Below are 21,270 nucleotides of genomic sequence, written 5' to 3'. Positions count from 1 at the left end.
CTTTAATGAATGGCTGCAAAACAACGGCCTCTCGGGTCGAGGCGGTGTAATGTATTAGAATAGTTATAAAGCTGTTTGCTCTCGGGCCGGGCCAGTCACCTCGCTGCAGGCCTGTTAGGTAATGGCCAGTTACTGCAAAACTCTATAACAGGGGTCGGCAATTACGTTTAGCCGCAGGGCCAGATATTTTCCAAGCCATTACGTGTTGGGAAAATTAGACTAGTACAGACTAGTAGCTCTCCAGCCCAGAGGGTTGTTGAACCCAATTGCCGAACAGTTGATCTCCAAGCAGATAAACCCAAGAAGAAAGGGAAAAAATAGATAAATAAATAAATAAATACACTACTCCTCACAAGGGATCGAACCCATGTCGTCAGGGTCACGCTCCAATACACTACCGCTGCTAGTAAATTGGGACACAGCCGGGGAAAAACGACCTTATAAGGAGATAGGGAGCCCAAGAACGGGCGGAAAAAAACTAGAATTTTTCTAATAATTAATTTGCATTTAATGGACATTAAATGTTTTTTGACTGTCTACAAAGTATCAACACAAACAATTTCACAATATTTAATCGTGTCAGATATTTTGGCAATATTATCGTGTACTACCACACCACACTTAATCAGCTGAAAACCAAAATTTGTGTTTGGTACATTGTAAACATTTGCTCCATTTAGTTTTGGTTTCACATTGCAGTTCTGAAATATTTTGTTTCTGTTTTTATCCTGACAATAAAAAGAAACAAAACAAAACAAAAAAACTCATACATCTGTTTTAGCCCTTTTTCTCTCTCTCTTTCTTCTGTCGTTCTACTTTTGCCCTCTCTCTGCCCCTCCAGTTCTTGTCTCGCTCTTTTTCTTGAGCGTTTTTTGCTCTTTCTCTCTGTGATATCCTCTCTCTGTTGTTATTAATGAGAGTAGTTTACTGATGATGCTCAGAGATAAGTGCGGAACAGAGATTAATGCTCCTTCCTTTTGGCTCCGACTTTCCTGCTCTTTCTGGGTGTAGTTTTATTCCATGGCCAAGTAGTTCAGCATTTCAGTATTTAAGTATTTTAAAATAACAGTTTAGCAAAAAAAAAAAAATGAATGAATATTTTAACTTGATTGTGTCTGATGACGATTAAAGTAGATAAAATTGATGATGATAATGGCTTAGAGCTAAAGAAAAACAAAAAATCAGTGTCTCTGAAAATGTGAATATTGTATAAGACCAATTGGTTCTTTTGGCAGTGTGGGCAGTGTGCCAAGTCCTGCTGGAAAATGAAATCCGCATCTCCATAAAACTTATCAGCAGAGGGAAGCATGAAGTGCTGAGAGAAAACAAAACTGCACTTCAGTTTCTGAATTAGTTTCTCTGATTTTTGTTATTTATAGGTAAATGTTTGAGTAAAATTAACATTGTTGTTTTATTCTATAAACTACAAACAACATTTCTCCTAAATTCCAAACATTCCGAACATTTATTTACAGAAAATAAGAAATGGCTGAAATAACAAAAAGATGCAGAGCTTTCAGACCTCAAATAATGCAAAGAAAACAAGTTCATATTCATAAAGTTTTAAGAGTTCAGAAATCCATATTTGGTGGAATAACCCTGGTTTTAAATCACAGTTTTTTTATGCATCTTGGCATCATGATCTCCTCCACCAGTCTTACACACTGCTTTTGGATAATTTTATGCTGCTTTACTCCTGGTACAAAAATCAAGCAGTTCAGTTTGGTGGTTTGATGGCTTGTGATCATCCATCTTTCTCTTGATTTTATCCCAGAGGTTTTTAATTTGTTAAAATCAAAGAAACGCATCATTTTCAAGTGGTCTCTTATTTTTTCAATAGCTGTATATGAAAGAAAGTAACTTTTCAACGATAATATATTTTTTTGAGATGCATTATTACATAACGAGTCAATTGTGATACTGTAGAGTAACAAGCCTATCAGTCTATAAGTTGCGTGAGACTGAATGAGTGCAGAAGTAAAGAGAGAGATATTGCGGTGGGTCTGTGCTGTAGAGGGCAGTGTGCGGTCACTTCCTGATCTCTGTCAGCCTGCTGGCCACTGCTTCAATCACTCGCACAGAACAAAGGGCTTCCCCTCCACCATCCATCAATCCCCCCAGACCACGCTGGACTGCCTCCACCACACTCAGGTTACACAGCAAGATGGGAGTGTGTGTGTGTGAGATCTGTGTGTGTGTGAGATCTGTGTGTGTGTGTGTGTGTTCAGCTCACACATGTTAGAAGAGTTCTGCAGCATCCCGTGCAACAGAAACAGTTAAAAAGTAGACGCTCTGGGTTTGAGGGGTGGGAAACGGTGGGTTACCTCAGGGTAGCTGGTCATGTTGACCACGATGAGCTGTGGAGATTTCATGGAGATTTGGCCCAGCTGGTTCAGAGGGAACTTCCCATCCTTGGTGGTCACAGTGATGTGGTCCAGAGCACCTGCACAACAATACGGAGAAATGCTATGGTCAACTGCTGACCAGAAATATCATAAAATTGTATTTTTAGAGTGTAAGGCACATCTAAAATCTTATAATTTTCCCAAAAATCATCAGTGCTCCTTATAGTCCGGTGCTCCGTATGTATGAATTCTACCAGTCAGGTTTTAAAAAGCAGTAAAGCCACTCCACTGAAGTACAGAATTATACAGGAGTTTCAGTTTAGTTTAACTAAACTTTAGTACAAAGTTATAAGGGTGCGTTTTTAGTGAAGTTTCTCCAGCACCAAGGCTGGAGCAGTATTAGCATTAGCTGCTAACCGCAGCGCTAGCACTTTCGTCGTTCAGAGGTGAGTATGTAGGACTGTAGTCTGCATAATTACCATGTTAAAACAAGCTGCATAGGACGAACCACTAGCTAATATCACCCTAGCTTACCGGAACACTCAGGGTTCCTTAAGTGCTGCTAACTGCGGCTAGTGCTGACATCATAATCTTTAACATCTACATATATGTACATATAAATATCTCTATTACATGCAAATGATCTATACATATACATAAACTTTCCATATCTTTGCAAAGCAGCTTATTATTATTACTTACTCATTTCTTACTTAAGATAATAAATCATTTCAGCTGATAAGAAATGTTTTAAAACTTTTTAAAGGGTACGGATAACCATATATACACTAGTGCATCTCAAAAACGTGTGAATATCATTGAAAACTTACTTTCTTTCAGTAATTCAGTTCAAAATGTGAAACTATATTATATAGATGTATTACACACAGAGTGTTGTATTTTAAGTGTTTATTTCTTTTATTGCTGATGATTATGGTTTATAGCCAATGAAAACACAAAAATCAGTGTCTCAAAAAAATGTTGGTACTTTTGGGAGTGTGGGCAGTGTGCCATGTCCTGCATGAAAATGAAATACGCATCTCCATAAACGTTTTTCTCAGCAGAGGGAAGCTGTAAGATATGAAGTGCTGTAAGATTTTGTGGGAAAACAAAACTGCACTGATTTTAGACTTGATAATAAAACACAGTGGATCAACAGCAGCAGATGACATGTCTCTCCACGCCATCACTGATCATCAGTAAATTTTACATTTCATTTAAAAGAAATAAAGGGAGCAGAGTCTGGAGGAAGAGTGGAGACACACAGTCCAAACTGCTCGAGGTCTAGTGTGATGTTTCCACCAATCAGTGTAGTATAAATTAGTTTATATGCATTGAGGGACAGTAGGGGGAGATGTTGAGATAAGGTGGTAACACTGAGAAACGCTGGTACTACTGTGTGAATAATGCAATACTAATAATTTTCAGTAATAAATACACAAACATACACAGTAAGCAAAATGTATAATATATGCACAAATAAAGGTTGCCATATCGTATGGTTTTTGAATATGGTAAACAATATTATACCCTGAAATATGGTGCCATATCACCCACCCTTAATTATCACACCAGGGTATTACTTTCTTACTGATTTTATCAAAAGAAAAATTTAAATTATAATTAGTATCATGACATTTTGGATCAACTTCTGAAACAAATCTGATAAAATTCTTGTATTTATTTTCAATATCTCAGTTAGGGGTGTGCCATATCATATCGAATGCAATAGTAGTTTAAAAAGTTTACTTTTCATTTTGTTGCAGTAGTGTATTCTTGAAATATTATTTTCAAAAATTTAGTGTTATGTCATATCGCCAAGAGCATAGTTATCGCCATATAATCGCCCACCCCTAGTTGGCACTCTGTCCAGGTCAAGACTTTAGTGCCCGATGCTGTTCTCCAGGTGGGTGGTTGTTTCCAGTTAAAAGTATGCTCTTCGTGATTGGTTGATGCTTCTCACTGGTTTTTGTGGCTGGATCACTGATAATCACTGCAGTGCTGAGAACACATTTTTATTATAAAGGCCTCTCAGGTATTTTCTAGGCAGAGAGCTGGACCTGAATCTGCTACAGTAAGGGCAGTGAGGTGGTGTTAACCACTACACCACACCAATCAGTATAGTTTCCTTCACTAAAACATCCATCTATATGCTGGTGTTGCTCAGGGCGTCTCCAGGCCTTCAGGTTTTCTTCATTCCTGCTCACTTTGGACATATAAGGAAGAAGTCTGGGTGAGAGTCTCTCGCTCCCTCGTTCTCCTCAGGGGGAGGTGAGCAGTTCACCTCCTCGCTCTGCTCCTTCTCAACAGGGAGAAGAACAGAACCGAGAGCTTCAGGCCAACACGTTTCCTCCCCTCCTCTGCCTTCCCTCACACTCCTCCACCACTCTCTCGCTTCTGTTTTACCTCACCAACCCTGTACGTCTCCATCCGTCCATCTCTCACCCCCACCCCTCCTTCTCCACATCCACCCTCCATCACATTCTAACATTTTTTAGTGCTGGACGATACTTCTAGCATCTCAAAAAACTCAATATTCCAATATTTATAAAATTTCTACTTCTTAACATAACAAATAATATAAAAAAGGCACTTTTATTTAGTTTTCGTATTTGTAGATGTGCCAAAATAGTAACAAAATAGCACATAGAACTATATATCAATGATGATAACTATTGTTGATTTAACATTTATTTTTAAGGAAATCTAAACCATGCAAATAAATCCTGCATGAAACTGTATAAAAATATATAAAACATTCTTAATTTAGCAATTTTCTAAAGCAACATGCAGCAACAAGCAGCATTTATGCATAAACTTTACAAGTAGAAACTTTAAGCTCCTTACTTTTCATTTGAGCAAATATAAATAATATAAATATAAATTTACTGACACATAATATAATATAATTGTATTTTTCATTATTTTTATTATTTTTTAATTATTTGAGGAGCTAGTAAAAAACAAAAGGTATATACCAATAGGACCAGGCGTTGGTAATCAGAAGCTCGGCGAGTTAGAAAGGAAGTCCAGAAGGTCTGATGTAGGTGCATGCTGGAAGTTGAAGTCTTAAGTGTGTGTATCAGAGTTCATGACAGGCAGACTTACAATTATTCCTACTAGGGCTGTGTATTGGCAAAAACTAGACAAAAAACTGTTATGGCTGACATTGGCCATAATATTTTTTAAATTATTTATTGATCCTATTCTTTATTTATTTTTGTTCATCCAGTATACCAGATGGCAAATGAAAACTGGTTTGCATTTTTTAAATACCTTTATATCGTTAAAGGTGCTTTGGAGTGCTGTGTAGAACAGCACCGGCAAACAAGCACACTGACAGAGCTTGCTAACTGACATTAGCCAATTAGCAAAACAAGCTAACACACCAGAGTGACGATAGTTCAGCATTCAACACCATCATCCCACAGAACCTCATCAGGAAGCTAAGCTCGCTCGGCCTCAACACCCCCCTCTGCAACTGGATCCTGGACTTGGAGACCCCAGTCAGTCCGGTTCGGGGGCAGCACCTCCAGCACCATCACACTGAACACTGGGGCCCCCCAGGACAGTGTCCTGAGTCCTCTGCTGTTCACCCTGCTGACTCATGACTGTGCTGCAAAACACAGTTCTAACAGCTTTATCAAGTTCGCCGATGATACAACCGTGCTGGGTCTCATCACCAAAGGCAAAGAGTCAGCATACAGAGAGGAGGTGCAGTGGCTGACAGACTGGTGTACAGTCAACAACCTTCACCTGAATGTGGACAAGACAAAGGAAATGGTTGTTGACTTCAGGAGAGCACAACACACCCACTCTCCACTCAACATCGACGGGTCCTCTGTGGAGACTGTTAAGAGCACCAAGTTCCTTGGTGTCCACTTAGCAGATAACCTCACCTGGACCCTGAACACCAGCTCTACAGCCAAGAAAGCCCAGCAGCGTCTCTACTTCCTCCGGAAGCTGAGAAAGGCCCGTCTCCCTCCACCCATCCTCACACTCTTCTATAGAGGGACCATTGAGAGCATCCTGAGCAGCTGCATCACTGCCTGGTTTGGGACCTGCACCGTCTCTGACCGCAAGACCCTCCAGCGTATTGTGAGGACAGCTGAGAGGATCATCGGCGTCTCTCTCCCCTCCATCACGGACATTTACACCACCCGCAGCATCCGCAAAGCAACCAGCATTGTGAATGACCCCACCCATCCCTCACACAAACTGTTCTCCCTCCTGCCTTCGGGAAGAAGGTACCGCAGCATCCAGTCCAGCACGACCAGATTCTGCAACAGCTTCTACCCCCAAGCCATCAGACTCCTTAACTGCAGAGACTGAACTGATGGTTTTTCTGTACATGCACACACACGCTTACCCCACTTACCCCAGAAAATGGAAAGCACTAAATACCCTACTACCTCACTGGACTCTATTGCACACTGTGTAATAGAGGTAATTACTACCTCACTGGTCTTTTTTGCACACTTTTTGCACACTGCATAATTTGCACACTGTCTTGTTATTTATTATTCTTTGTCTGTATTGTGTTGTATTGTCTGTCTGCACTTTTGTACTGTTGCACTATTGTTCTGTCTACACTGTGTTTATGTGCACCATGGTCCCTGGAGGAACGTTGTTTTGTTTCACTGTGTACTCTGTATATAGCTGAAATGACAATAAAAACCACTTTGACTTTGACTTTTACTCAGCTCTGTGGTGCCAAACGCTCATCTTGCTCCATCCTGCCTGAAAAAAAATGAGAACTGCATCTTATCTGAGGAGCTCCTGCTGCTGTTCCCCAATGTATGAGTGTTTTTATCCGAATAAAATAGAAAAACAACATCAAACAGCAATTATTCACTCAAAAAAGAGAGGAATAGAGTTACACAATCAATCTACAGCTCTGAGAAAAGTTCCACTCATTCCCCAGACGAGACCAAAATCAGTCCTGCGTACAGATTAATTTATTCAGCACAAGAGATAAAACTCCCTAAAGCTCTGGATATGGGGAGCAAAAAAACTTTAAGAGCGGTAACTACAGCCCTGTTTAAACATATTAATACTGTTGCTTGAAAGATAATAATTCTAATGCACACTGAGTCAAATGTATTTGTTAACTGGAGAAAGAAGGGAAATTGTGGATGATTTTAATACTGTAATACCTTTAATGGCTGTAATGGCTTAAATAATAACGTACTGTAAATTGATATGAAACTTGGGTCTTTTGAGAAATGTCTCTTTTAAAGACTTAAACATTGAGTATCTTAGGTTTGTTTATAGCGTTTTTGGAACTATTTAAAACATTTAGTAAAGTTTAGTAAAGGTCTCTTCTTTTGTCTATTGCTTACATTCTTCAGCTATTTATTTTTTTTTTTGCTAATGAGGTCTTTGTGAAGATAGATATATTCTCCTATTAGTAAAGTCACAAGTCACAAATCTATAAAAAATACATATAAATAAATAAAAGAAAATAATAAAAATGCCTTGATTTATCGTGAAACAGTCAGAATCATACAAAAATAATGTGACACATATTTTGTAGTCTCTCTAAGTGATAAATGTATATATCGACATTAACCTAAACCTAACCTAACCTAAAACCATCCCTTCTTATTACCTCCCTTTCACTCGATCATCCTCCCTTCATCCACCCAATCCCTCACTCTGGGACGGATGGAAAGCTGCCGAGACACACAGACGCAATCTACCTTCCATCTCTCTTCCTGCTCTTTGATCTTATCCAGCATTTCTCTCCAGAGAGAGAAAAAGTCCATATTTGTACCATTTTTTGAACATGTGTCTGAATGGCAATACCTGGAATGATTTAAAGAAAAAGAAAAAAAAATAAGACTCCATTTGTGAATTGGACTCCGAGCCGAACCAATCAGCCACCAGCTTTAATAGTGCAGATGTGGCTTAAAAGGAAGCAAACTTCCATTCAGTCATTAGGGACAGCGCGTGCCCCGACGATGAGCACAAGCTTTGGCTGCCGGTTGGGGATAATGAGTGGACATGCCCTTAAAGACTGCGTCTCAGGTCCCTATCAGAGTGTGTGTGTGTGTGTGTATGAATGTGTGTGTGATACCTGGTCCCTCTCACATCTGCTAACGCTTCAGTGCTACATACTGCCGTTTCCTCCATTACAAACCGATGAGCATCAACTGGGAGGCTATTAACCAATTGAGCTCTTCCTGGTCGTGCCACATCTCCTGCCCCCTCCGCCGCCGGAGTCCAGAGGTCACCTGGCTCTAAAATAAAGAGTGTATTCTCCGATAACGCTGGAAACCCCTCTCCAAATCCTGATTTCCTCTCTTGGTTCTGAGGACCAGCCTGACGCTGATTCCTCTTGACACAAGTGACCTTCAAAGGACCCACCCACTAGTGACCTATTCCAGCATCATTAGAGAGGTGAGGCTTAGCTTTATACAGAGCTGAGAGAACGAGACCTGGACTGGTCAAAAGTTTGGAAACACCTATTTTCGCTAATCTAGTGTGTTTTCTTACTTTTTATGATTTTTTACATTGTAAAATTAATATTAAAGACTATATTAAAGCTATACAGGAAAACTGATACGGACATTTAAATTGATACTGAAATTGATACTGAAAAAAAAGCATATTATATTATTATTATTATTTTATTTTTTTTTTATATTAGAGGTTGGCAATATGGCCCTAAAATAATAAAAATATATATTTCAAGGCATTTTCATGAAATATTTTTATTATCGTCAAAATGTAGAGAGCAATTGCATAAATTACATCCAATAAACCTACAAGAGCATTCTGTTTACTTGTTTTTACAGCTTTTTGCACAAAATCTCACAAAAAGTCTCACATAAAGATAAAAAAAAAAAATCATCAGCTTTAGGCCTGTCACAATAATTACATTATCGATTTATCGTACAATAAATTGTATAAAGACATTACCTTAATAATATACAATAATCATGATATTGCCTAAAAAAAAAGGATATTATATTATTATAAATATTTTGTTTATAATAGAGGTTGGCGACATGGCCCTAAAATAATATTAAAAATATTTCATGGTATTTTCATATCGATAGCGATACTCTTACTGATTGACAAAAAAGTGCACATGAAGCTTAGTAAAAACCACTGTTTACAACCCATAGCTTAACCTAATTTCCGGGCACCACCATCTTAAAGTTAATTAGGTGTAAACAGTGAAAAACAGTGTAAAAAACGATTTATCTGCAGGGGGAAAATATGCCCCATATCTTTCATTTTAAAGCATGTTTGGACTAACTCTAAAAAAAATATCGGATCATGGAAAGCTGCTGGAGAGCGGAGGTGGGCTATTCCATAAAGGTTCCTACTCTTTATCATGTTTTACTACACCCAAAGTCAATTTTACATCGGAGTTTCCTTTAAAAAAGCAAGTTAAGGTAAATAAACTGATGTTATAAGTTTTTGTTTTGTTCATTTTGTTAAATTACAAAATTGAAACTGTCAAAATGTAGAGAGCAATAGCATAATTACATCCAATAAACCTACAAGACCATTCTGTTTACTTGTTTTTACAGTTTTTTTGCACAAAATTAGTCTCACAAAGATAAAAGTAGATAAAAATCTCATCGGCTCTCGGCCTGTCACAACAATTACATTATCGATTTATCGTACAATAAACTGTATAAAGACATTAACTCAATAATATACGATAATTGTGATATTGCCGTGATATTTTGTTCGTTTAAATGTATGTTCACATATATAACAGTAAACAGTTTTTAAGCCAGTTATGCTAAATGACCAATGCTTCAATAATTGTGACTACACACAAACAGTGTAGACTGCAGTAGATAAGGAAATATATATTTTCCAACCAATTATTTAAAATGTTGTATTTAAAAGAGTATAACTGCTTTGTTATGCTATACTAATGTCATTTTGTCATTGGAATTTAAATGGCTTTAAAATGACAATAATATTGTTTATCGCCATAATTTCCGGCATGATATATCGTCCACAAAAAAAAAAAATGTTATCGTGACGGGCCTAAACAGCTCTATTCCTACCAGTTTCAGTCCCTTTTAAGTCATTTAAGGGCTCTGACAATTTTCTGCACTTTTATGTCGTCCGAATCCAAGCAGAAAAACAGTAAACTGCAGCTCTGTGGATCTCCAGGGTCTGGAGATTTCTATCACTGCTTCAGAAGAAGATACTCTATAGAAGCCGAGGGCTTATCTGTGCTCTGCTCAAAGCATTCAGACCAATACAAATGAGGCAGAAGAGAGATGATGCCCCTCAAAGACTCATTTATCTGGGGGCCCGTATGCTGTATCACTGCTGTCTGGAGGGGGAACAGGAGAAGCCATGGTGGAGAAAGCAGAGACGGAGAGCATGGCATCCTACAGCCGCCGCAACCGCATGCAGAGCCGGTCATCGCATTAATCCGCCGCTGCACCGCCTCCCTCCCCGAGTTCAGGTGACTCGTCCCCTCCTCCACTACAAAAACAGCCGTAATGAGGCCCAGATGACCATCACCCCCCATTTAAAAAATTAAGCCATGCTACCCCAGTGTCTCCTCCAGCTCAGCTCAGCTCAGCAGCCTGACAGCTCTAAATCCTGCAGTCTCTGCACGGATGAAGCCACAGCCGAGCTGAGAGGAGAAGGAGCGAGGGAGGAGGACGAAAAGGTCAAAGGAAGGTGGAAAAGATAAGTCTCTGCTGTTGTGGCCTGTTATCTAGTGAGGAACTTGTTTTTTAATCACATTAACTAATATTATTGGCCAATATACAGCTCTGGACTGGAAAAAATCACTTCAGTTTCTGAATCAGTTTCTCTGATTTTTCTATTTATAGGTATTTGTTTGAATGAATTAACATTTCTCCCAAATTCCAAGTACAAATACTGTAATTTAGAGCATTTATTTGCAGAAAATGAGAAATGGCTGAAAAAAAAAAGATGCTGAGCTGTCAGACCTTTCAAATAATGCAAAGAAAAAAAAAGTTCATATTCATAAAGTTTTAAGAGTTCAGAAATCAATATTTGGTGGAATAACCCCGGTTTTGAATCACAGTTTTTTCATGCACCTTGGCATCATGTTTTCCTCCACCAAACTTACACACTGCTTTTGGACAACTTTTTTTTTTGGATGCTCCTGCACTCTTGGTGCAAAAAGTCAAGCAGTTCAGCTTGGTGGTTTGATGCCTTGTGATCATCCATCTTCCTCTTGATTATATTCCAGAGGTTTTAAATTTGTTAAATTTAAAGAAACTCATCATTTCGAAGTGGAAAGTAGCCCAGGAAAAGGTAGGAATTCTAGAAGGAAGGAAGGAAGCCCAGGGGAAGGGAAGGAATTGTAGAAGGGTGGTCACTAATAGGCGGTCCGGGTCCGGGCCCAGATGTTGTCCAATCCAGACCCAAACCGATAAACTACTGAGAAGGATTTAATTCTGACAGTGTTCATTTAAAGCGGCGGAGTGTTTATTATCTTTATGGTTTAGGTGCTTTACAGCGCAGTAAACTTACAGACCAATCACGTGTGCTGTAAGATCACCAAATGCTCTCCTCTGCCAATCAGATATGTGCAGAAGCGAGCGTGCGGAGCCACACAGGCGAAGCAGGCAGTGAGAAGTGGGAGAATAAAGAGCTCTCTCTACTCCCAAAACAACCCTGCCTCAACTCTACGGCAACCCCCAGTGGACAAAAAGCATTGGCAACTCCCCCCATCAGTTTTACCCACAAAATAATAAAGTCTAATACAGTAATAATATTAAATAAAATAAAACTGCTGTTTAAAAAAAAAAAGTTCAGCAAACATTTCTCCATATATTGTACGATTTATCATTCATGTAATTATTATTATGACAGGCAGGCCTAAATCTAATATAAATAAAATCAAATAGAAAAAAATTAGCATTTCAAAACAAAGTGAACATACAGTTTTACACTATTAGACTTAATATGTTAAATTATTGAGGGTGTTTCCATTTATTTTATGATCAGTTGATAATGTAATTATTGTGACAGGCCTACTTAAAACAATAAATAAAGTTGAAATATATTAGTATATGCAATTTGTTTTGTCTTTCAGTTGTTGATAAAACACTGACAGAACTACTAGGCTTCTTCAGTAAACAGAATAAAACACAGAATTATACCACAATAGGCGACGGTCCAGACCTTAGCCTGATGAAATTTCCTCTAACTGGTCCAAACTAAATTCTAATTAAATACCCCTGGACTAGACAGACAGACTGACAGGCAGGAAATAGGGATGCACTACAGGAATCATATCATATTAGCATTGAACAAATTTGACCCATATTACAAACCTATATTAGAAAATATCTAAAAAAAAAAGGATACATACAATATATTAAAGAAGAATTTTACATACATTACACATATATATATATGGCAGTGCTATTTATGGTTTGTGATTCCTGTAATATCCAGCACCCCTGCGATTAGTGTGATTAGGGACTGGGCTGGTCTGGTCTGGGTTGAAGAGGTCTGACCTGGATGTACTTGAGGAAGCAGGACCACAAACAGGGTAAGTGTTCCCACCTCTTGGAACAATAGTCAGGCTCAGACTGGATCCATGGATGGATCTTTAAATGTTGACCCTCAGGGAGATCAAGGCAACACAATGCTCCCTTTAGCCTCACATAACCTCAGCAACAGCTACAACACTGACCCTGATAACCTTAAAGAGAAATAGACGCTACAGGAGAGGCTGGATCTGACTGGGTGAGCTTTAGTGTGAGAATCTGATATTCTGATTTAGCAATGTACTGTAAATTTAGTCAGAATTTAGTCAAGAATTCTGTCTGAACCATTAACTTGATCGCCACAATCCAGCAGGGTTCTTGCTCCATTTTAAAAGTCAAATTATTGCTTTTTAAGACCTTTATAATGAATATAATTTAAGGTCGAAAAATGTAGTCATAACCTCTTAAGTAGAAAATAATTTATTGTATTGAAAATTACGTTTCCCATTTATTATCAATTTTCTTTAGCAATTTTGTTCCATTGTGATGCAGAACATGTTAGCATGTTAGCTAGCTCACTGCTAATGTTAGCTAGCTCTCCGCTAACCCTAGTTTTCTCCCCTGTAATGTTAGCTAGCTCGCCGCTGATGTTAGTTCTCTCCCCAGTAACTTGCTGCTAATGTTAGTATGTGCTTTTCTGCTGGCATTAAACATGAAATCTAAAAATGTAATACCTACAGCAAATTTACAGTAAATTTAAGGCAATTTAAGACTTTTTAAAGACCTGTGGGAACCCTCATGAAATCCACTCAAATTAATTCTACATTGATTTTAAACAAATTAATGTTTGTTTGGGAATATTTAAGTTCTTGTTTGGCTCTTGTTACAAAGCTGACCTCATTCTTGACCTGACCAACTGCAGCAAACCTAGATCACAACTACATAGCGTTTTAGTCCCAATTCCTCAAGTTTGCTTTACATTGTGCGTGTGGAAATGCTCTTACTTTCACTACTAAACTAGATATCTCTCAGTTCTAGTATTGTTTTTTTACCATTTGATGTATTTCACCAAACGTTTAAGTGATCGGTGATCAGCATCATTCAATAATTTTTCAGAAGGTCATGTTTCCCCCATTGTCCACAGTTCTTAACCTGATTTTAGTAGTTTCAGTATGTCCTGTTTGTGAACCATATGTTGTCTCAGAAACGATTGCGATAAACGATATTGTTTGCATTTTAAGACCATTAAATGGCAATAATATAATGGTAACATAATATCATGACAAAAAATTACACTCTTATAAAGAAATAAACTTTCCATTCATATGTATACACATTGAGAAGTGCAGAGGCAGGGGAACCGTGGGTCTACCCCATACCATGATATGCAGCCCCGGTCTGTCCAAGCTGGACCGCGTTGGACCGATATAAAGACCTTGCCTCAGCCTTTACTCGAGAGATACGCTGACGGTGAGAGGAAGGCTGAGGAAACACAAACCTAAAGAGATATTACAGTTAAGCAACTAGAGCCTCACTAGGCCGTTACTATGTTTCTATTTAAGTTAGTTTTGGGTGTGGATGGAGGGCATTTTTCCTAATAAAGCTACATTTTGAGTTCATTCACTTCCTGTGTCTGTGCCTCTCTGAGCTTTCGCACTACCGGTTCATTGGTAGCGCATTTTGTAAGTGCAAACACAATGGATGATATTACGATTATTAAAATGGTTAAGGTCATGTTCATTTATTGAACTAAAGCTGATAACTTAATTATTGTGACAGGCCTACTTGATGCATGCAAATAATTGGACCCTTCTGAAAGAGATTAACGTCTTTTCCACGACCACAGGATCACAGTGTCTTTCCAACATGGTTGTTTAACGAATGAGAAGCTACTCCCTGCTTCAGTTAGGGTTAAATAACTTGTTGCCAGCTGAAACATACAGTAATTAAGTACCGTAACCAATGGGAGGGTTTTAGTGTACCTATTTGCTTAATTTGCTTAGTTAAATCCAGGAAATTACCTTTTTTTGGCCATGCAGTGTACTTTATAAGGCTATATACAATTATACAGGTACACACTCATGACCCAATGTTTTTTTTTATGTTTATTTGGGTTAACTTTTTAAAGTGCCATAAATGTGAATGCCCCAATCCTGACCTGCCGATGTCCGGATGCCTAGGTTGCGGCTGAAGTCGTCCTTCAAAGTCTCCAGAACAGTGGCCATGTCCTCCTTCACCTCCTCCAGACTGATGATGTCCTCCACCAGGGCGGCATTGATGCTCACTTTACCCGTCTGTCCCTTTGCTTTTGCTGTGGTGGGGAAATATGGGAGATAGAGGGGTTAAATATGGCTTCTTCTGGCTTCAAAAAGAGGCAGAGGGATGGAGGAGGGGGCTGGAGGCACAGAAATGAAAGGCCTTGCCTGCATGCTGGTAGGATATCATTGCTATTACATATGAAAGCAAGAGGAATTCCTCATCCTCTCTTACGGACTCTTAAGGGCCACTCCAGCCAATCTAAAGCAAGCACTACACTGGAGAGCAGAGTTTCCAAAGAACAAACCCAGACCCACCACTCCCACCCTTATACACAGCCCTTTGAAATGCTGCGTGCCGGGTGTGTGTTGTGGTTCAGAGGGAGATGAGTGATACAGGTGCTATTCTGACCTTTACTTTTCTTTGTGGCGTAATAGCGGGCATAACAAGGCGGAGGGACGTCAGGATGAGGGCAGCGGTGCTGGAGGAGAGGGGGCACTCTGGTGCATGCTGGGAGGAGGGGGCTTCTCGTGAAGGAGAGAACTGACCTCAACAGGCCTAGACGACTACACGCCATGTCTGCAGCGAACAGAAAGAAAAGAAAAAGAACGTATTATACAGAGCAATTTCATGGAAAACAGAGTCTCTCGTGGAAAAGCCACTTGATATAAAGTGAGTGATATGCAAAAAGTCCGCAGTATGAGACAGCAGTATGTAAACTGATCATCAGGTGCTACTTCTTTTTATAGGCATTACAGTTATTAAAGGTCACATTCCATCATTTTTGATAGGGTATTCATTCATTTTAAAATGTCTAGTTGTGGTCTCTTTTTAAAAAAGCCATTTAAATGCTGATTAAAGGGCCGATTACTGTTGTTTTGCTGTTTTCCTCGGATTTTTGAAAGCTCAGCGCTGACTCAGCTCTTGATCGGTAAGGATGTGATGCAGCGCACATATCGCAATATATATATCGCAGAAAAAAAGAACATTTGCAATGTGAAATTTTTCCGATATCAGGCAGACCTAGTCTCTAGTATGAATTAATAAATGCCATGTGAGTGGGTTTTTGTGAAGAAAAGAAATTCTCGGTAACGTAGCTTAATTACCTGGATTTTAATTTAAGACTTTTTAAGGAACTGCAGAAACCCTGAATAACAATATTAATATCAAAATAAAAGTAAAAAAAACAGTATTGTGCTATCTCCAGGCTACCTTTATACCTATAATGTTTGGAAACTTCACTGTGTGTCTCATCGCTCGCTGTGTGTATGTGTGAGGTATCCCTCTAGTCAAAATAACCCTCCGCTTATTGTCTGAGAGTGACAGGCAGTGAGACGGGTCAGGCCCTCGTGTGTTTTCACAGTTGCCGTGCTCCGCCGTGTCAGTGACGGTCAGACGGCACGGGGGCTAAAAGCAGGCGCTGCCACTGCCGCCCCCAAAACAAGCGATTTTTATCAGGCCTGGATGACGGCGTGCGGCAGCTCGGATGAAAGCAGCAGCTGTTCTGGTTAAAAACAGATCAAACCTGAAAAGCTACTCTAACCATCAGAGCAGGACAAGAGGAGAAGACAGAGCAGGGGATGATGGCAGCTTTTAGAGCGCAGGTGAAGCGGAAAAACTGCTGCACAGGTGGTCTCAGACCTGACGGCCTGATTTCTCCAGCGCTCGACTGTGTGAGACGGGCTCATGAAAGAAGAGTTAGCAGGGACTGTAAAACATCACATTAGTATTAGTGGCTGTGAATAGGGATGGGTGATATTTGGCCATAAAATAGTATCACAATATTTCATAGTATTTTTGCAATAAAGATACTCTTGCCAATATGACAAAACACTGAATAAAAAAAAATTATAATAAAATCAAGAATACACTAATGCACTGCAAAAATGAAAATTCAATTTTATTTATTTCACACTCCTAACTGAGATGTTAAAAAATACAAGAATTTTATCAGATTTGTAACAGAAGTCAATGATCCAGAATGGACATATCACCAAAATACAACACAATATTTTATGGTATTTTCACAATAACGATACTCTTGCCGATATGGCAAAACACTGAATTAATAAAAAAAAAAAATCAAGAATACACTACTGTAACAAAGTAAATTATACTGGACAGATATAATCTGTCTCTGGTAGATATATAATGGGAAATGAGAACAGTGTATTTTTTTCTTTTGCTAAAAACTGTAAAAAAAAAAAAAAAAAAAAAAAAAAAAATTGTACCCTGACTTGATAATTAGGGGTGGGTGATATTTCAGGCTATAATATAGTTCACTATATTCAAAAATGATACTGAGACATTACGTGTAGCAGTAGTATGCCCACACTTTTCTTTAAATCACATCCAACTGAGATTAAGCATCTCCAGTCATGTGTAAAAATAGGACATTCCATGAAAATTGGGGTTTAAAACATGTTTAAACAATGACATTTGATCATTATGTGAACAATATTGAGAGATGGAGGTAATATACACTCCCCTCCAAAATATTGGAACAGTGAGGCCAATCTCTTTATTTCTGCTGTAGAGCTGAAAATATATTCATATTTAAAAAGATCAACTGATCAACATATTGTATAAACCAATTTCACTTTTCTCTTTTGTGATGATTTTTACATGCTTTCTTTGAACACACAATGTTTCTGTCATCAGCTGCTGTTTTTGGTCTACCTGTTTGACACCTTTTACGTAGTACACCAGTGACGACTTTCTTCTGGAGGTGGAGTATTCAACTAGAGTTTGTGTAAAATGTTTCACTACAAGCCAAGTCAATTTTACACCGTATTTCTCCATTAAGAATGGTTCTGTTCAATTTCAATTAATAGTAGGACTATGTAGAACTTATGACAATAGCATGAATCAAGTATAAAAATGTAGGAAAGCTCTTCTGAAGCTTGATCTTAAGTGTAAGCATGCACAACCCTGTAAATTCACAATAAACCAGAGACTGTAAAAAAAGATGGACGCCATGTCGCCGTTCCCATTCATTCAGTGAAAATGAAGCCAAAATCTTCTGCCATGTTGGCGATCCTGAAACCCGAGTCTGCGCAGTAGAGACCAGAGGAGGGAGAAAGACTGTAGAGATAGCCTACTCATTTAAATAACCCCGCCCCTGAGGGCTGCCTCGAGGTCACAGGCTGCAGAGTGTAGCGGAGTGGAGCTGACAGTCTGTTATTGGTCCCGCCCATAACCAGCCCTTTTACAATAACCACACCTTTTTTGAATAGAGCTGAATAACATTTTAAAAAACAAATTCTGTGGGTACAGTTGTGGTCAAAAGTTTACATACACTTGTAAAAAAACATAATGTTATGGCTGTCTTGAGTTTTCAATAAGTTCTACAACTCTTATTTTTCTGTGATAGAGTGATCGGAACACATACATGTTTGTCACAAAAAACAGTCATAAAATTTGGTTCTTTCATAAATTTATTATGGGTCTGCTGAAAATGTCACCAAATCTGCTGGGTCAAAAATATACATACAGCAACATTAGTATTTGGTTACATGTCCCTTGGCCATTTTCACGGCAACTAGGCGCTTTTGGTAGCCATCCACAAGCTCCTGGCAAGCTTCAGGTCGAATGTTTGACCACTCTTCTTGACAGAATTGGTGCAGTTCAGCTAAATGTGATGGTTTTCTTGCATGAACCCGTTTCTTTAGCACTGTCCACATGTTCTCAATGGGGTTTAAGTCAGGACTTTGGGAAGGCCATTCTAAAACCTTAATTCTAGCCTGGTTTAGCCATTCCTTTACCACTTTTGATGTGTGTTTTGGGTCATTGTCTTGTTGGAACACCCAACTGCGCCCAAGACCCAACCTTCGGGCTGATGGTTTTAAGTTTTCCTGCAGAATTTGGAGGTAATCCTCCTTCTTCATTATCCCATTTACTTTCTGCAAAGAACCAGTTCCACTGGCAGCAAAACATCCCCAGAGCATAATACTACCACCACCATGCTTGACAGTAGGCATGGTGTTCCTGGGATTAAAGGCCTCACCTTTTCTCCTCCAAACATATTGCTGGGTGTTGTGGCCAAACAGCTCAATTTTTGTTTCGTCTGACCAGAGAACTTTCCTCCAGAAGGTTTTATCTTTGTCCATGTGATCAGCAGCAAACTTCAGCCGAGTCTTAAGGTGCCTTTTCTGGAGCAAGGGCTTCTTTCTTGCACGGCAGCCTCTCAGTCCATGGCGATGTAAAACACGCTTGACTGTGGAGACTGACACCTGTGTTCCATCAGCTTCCAAATCCTTGCAGACCTGCTTCTTGGTGATTCTTGGTTGACTCTTGACCATCCTGACCAATCTCCTCTCGGCAGCATGTGATAGCTTGCGTTTTCTTCCTGATCGTGGCAGTGACACAACTGTTCCATGCACTTTATACTTGCGTATAATTGTCTGCACAGTTGCTCTTGGGACCTGTAGCTGCTTTGAAATGGCTCCAAGTGACTTCCCTGACTTGTTCAAGTCAATAATTCGCTTTTTCAGATCCACACTGAGTTCCTTTGACTTTCCCATTGTAGCTTTTGTAGCTGAGTCTAATCACTGGGTCAAATGAGCCCTATTTAAATGGGCTCATGAGAAGTCAACAGCTGTAGTCAATCAGAATCACTTACAAGAAGTGAAGAGGCCATGACATGAAGCTAATTTGATTGACACAACTCGCTACATCACCAAAATTGACAAATTTTGTTGCTGTATGTATATTTTTGACCCAGCAGATTTGGTGACATTTTCAGCAGACCCATAATAAATTTATGAAAGAACCAAATTTCATGACTGTTTTTTGTGACAAACATGTATGTGTTCCGATCACTCTATCACAGAAAAATAAGAGTTGTAGAACTTATTGAAAACTCAAGACAGCCATAACATTATGTTTTTTTACAAGTGTATGTAAACTTTTGACCACAACTGTATATACCATTTTCATAATATAAGCAGAGGTTACACTAGCTGTTGCATTGAAATAAAGGAGGTAGAGTTACAGTATATTAGAAAAAAACGTGATTGAAAGTTGTCTGTTTTGCAATTAAAACCTATAGGGATGGGTGGGGTTACGCAGCTTTCTGAAACCAAACAGCAGGGGGCGCCTGACCTGTGGTGGCTTTACTTTAGAGAGAGGATGCTCTGTCCAGCTATACACAGTCTATGCAATAAACACATAGACAGTGCCAATACTCACTTTAAACCCAATATCAGCTTATACAGCTGATTAAGGAGCAAGAAAGGTGACATCATGTTAAAAAAATAATGCATGGCCACTTCTGAAGGCATGGAAATGAGGTCCTAAGGCACGGAAACAAGATATTTTACGTTAATGCGTCAAAAGCAGATAATTAAGGCATAGGAATGAGTTAATTAAATTGTAGTCATTAAGGTGTGACCACAAGTTCCTTTTGTTCCACAGCTAACAAAGCGAGCAGCTCTCAGGGTTTGAGCCAATCAGCTTTTAGTATGAGAATTAAGTGTCTTTTACTTAGAATTATACCCCGTCTCACTGCAGGATACTCCAAAATATCACCATAATTCATTCAGAGACAAAAATAAAAATAAACCAGTTTACTCTGTTTTCTTACTAAATAATATTCTAGGATAAAAGGAGCTTTGATGTTATATTCAGTTTCTTTATGCTGATTAATTTAAAGAAATGCAAGCTTTATTATTCTCTGGCTATGACTTGATTATCCCGCTCCCACGTCTTGGTCTTCGTTATTTCATTCCCATGCATTAGGATCTCGTTCCCACATCTTAATAAGTTACAACTTCATCGTCTCATTCACATACATGCCTTAATTATCTCATTCCCATGCATTAGGATCATGTTTTTCACACCTTTGTGGCCACCCATTATTGTTTTCAAACATTGTGTCCCCTTAGAGGCTCCGTAGATAGCAGCATGCATCTGTGTGAATGTTGACAGCTCTAGGTTAGCTAGGTAGCTAACTAGCTCAGCTAACAAGCCCTATACTGCAGGTTAAACAGCGCACTGAAGCAGTGACCGCTATAATAATAAAGAGCTGTTTTTAGAGAAGCTCTGTAAGAGAAATAGAGCAGAATAGAGCTGTGAGTACTTACTGAACTCTCTCACAGCGCAGGTTTATCTCAGCATGCACTTTAATTCAGCACACGGGTCTACTGAAGGACACCGCGTGCAGAACGTCACCGGTTACTGGGCGCTTCGTCACCGCGCTGCGCATCAAACGT

At 39.1% G+C, this 21,270-nt stretch overlaps 1 protein-coding gene across 1 annotated transcript in view; it reads right to left on the bottom strand.

The window, feature by feature from the left end:
- mrrf (mitochondrial ribosome recycling factor) overlaps window positions 1-21,238 on the bottom strand; it is a 30,970-nt gene extending 9,732 nt beyond the window's left edge. The window contains exons 1-4 of the mRNA XM_022680962.2: window positions 21,142-21,238; window positions 15,470-15,637; window positions 14,961-15,113; window positions 2,325-2,443 (exon numbers count right to left, since the gene is read on the bottom strand). Coding sequence (XP_022536683.2) covers window positions 2,325-2,443; window positions 14,961-15,113; window positions 15,470-15,635 — 438 coding nt within the window. The 5' untranslated portion in view covers window positions 15,636-15,637; window positions 21,142-21,238. The remainder of the gene's footprint in view (window positions 1-2,324; window positions 2,444-14,960; window positions 15,114-15,469; window positions 15,638-21,141) is intronic.
- Between the last annotated feature and the right edge of the window lie 32 nt (window positions 21,239-21,270).

This window comes from Astyanax mexicanus, chromosome 20 (genome assembly GCF_023375975.1).
Source record: "Astyanax mexicanus isolate ESR-SI-001 chromosome 20, AstMex3_surface, whole genome shotgun sequence".
NCBI classification, from domain to species: Eukaryota; Metazoa; Chordata; class Actinopteri; order Characiformes; family Acestrorhamphidae; genus Astyanax; species Astyanax mexicanus.
This window is presented reverse-complemented; position numbering and strand designations above follow the sequence as displayed.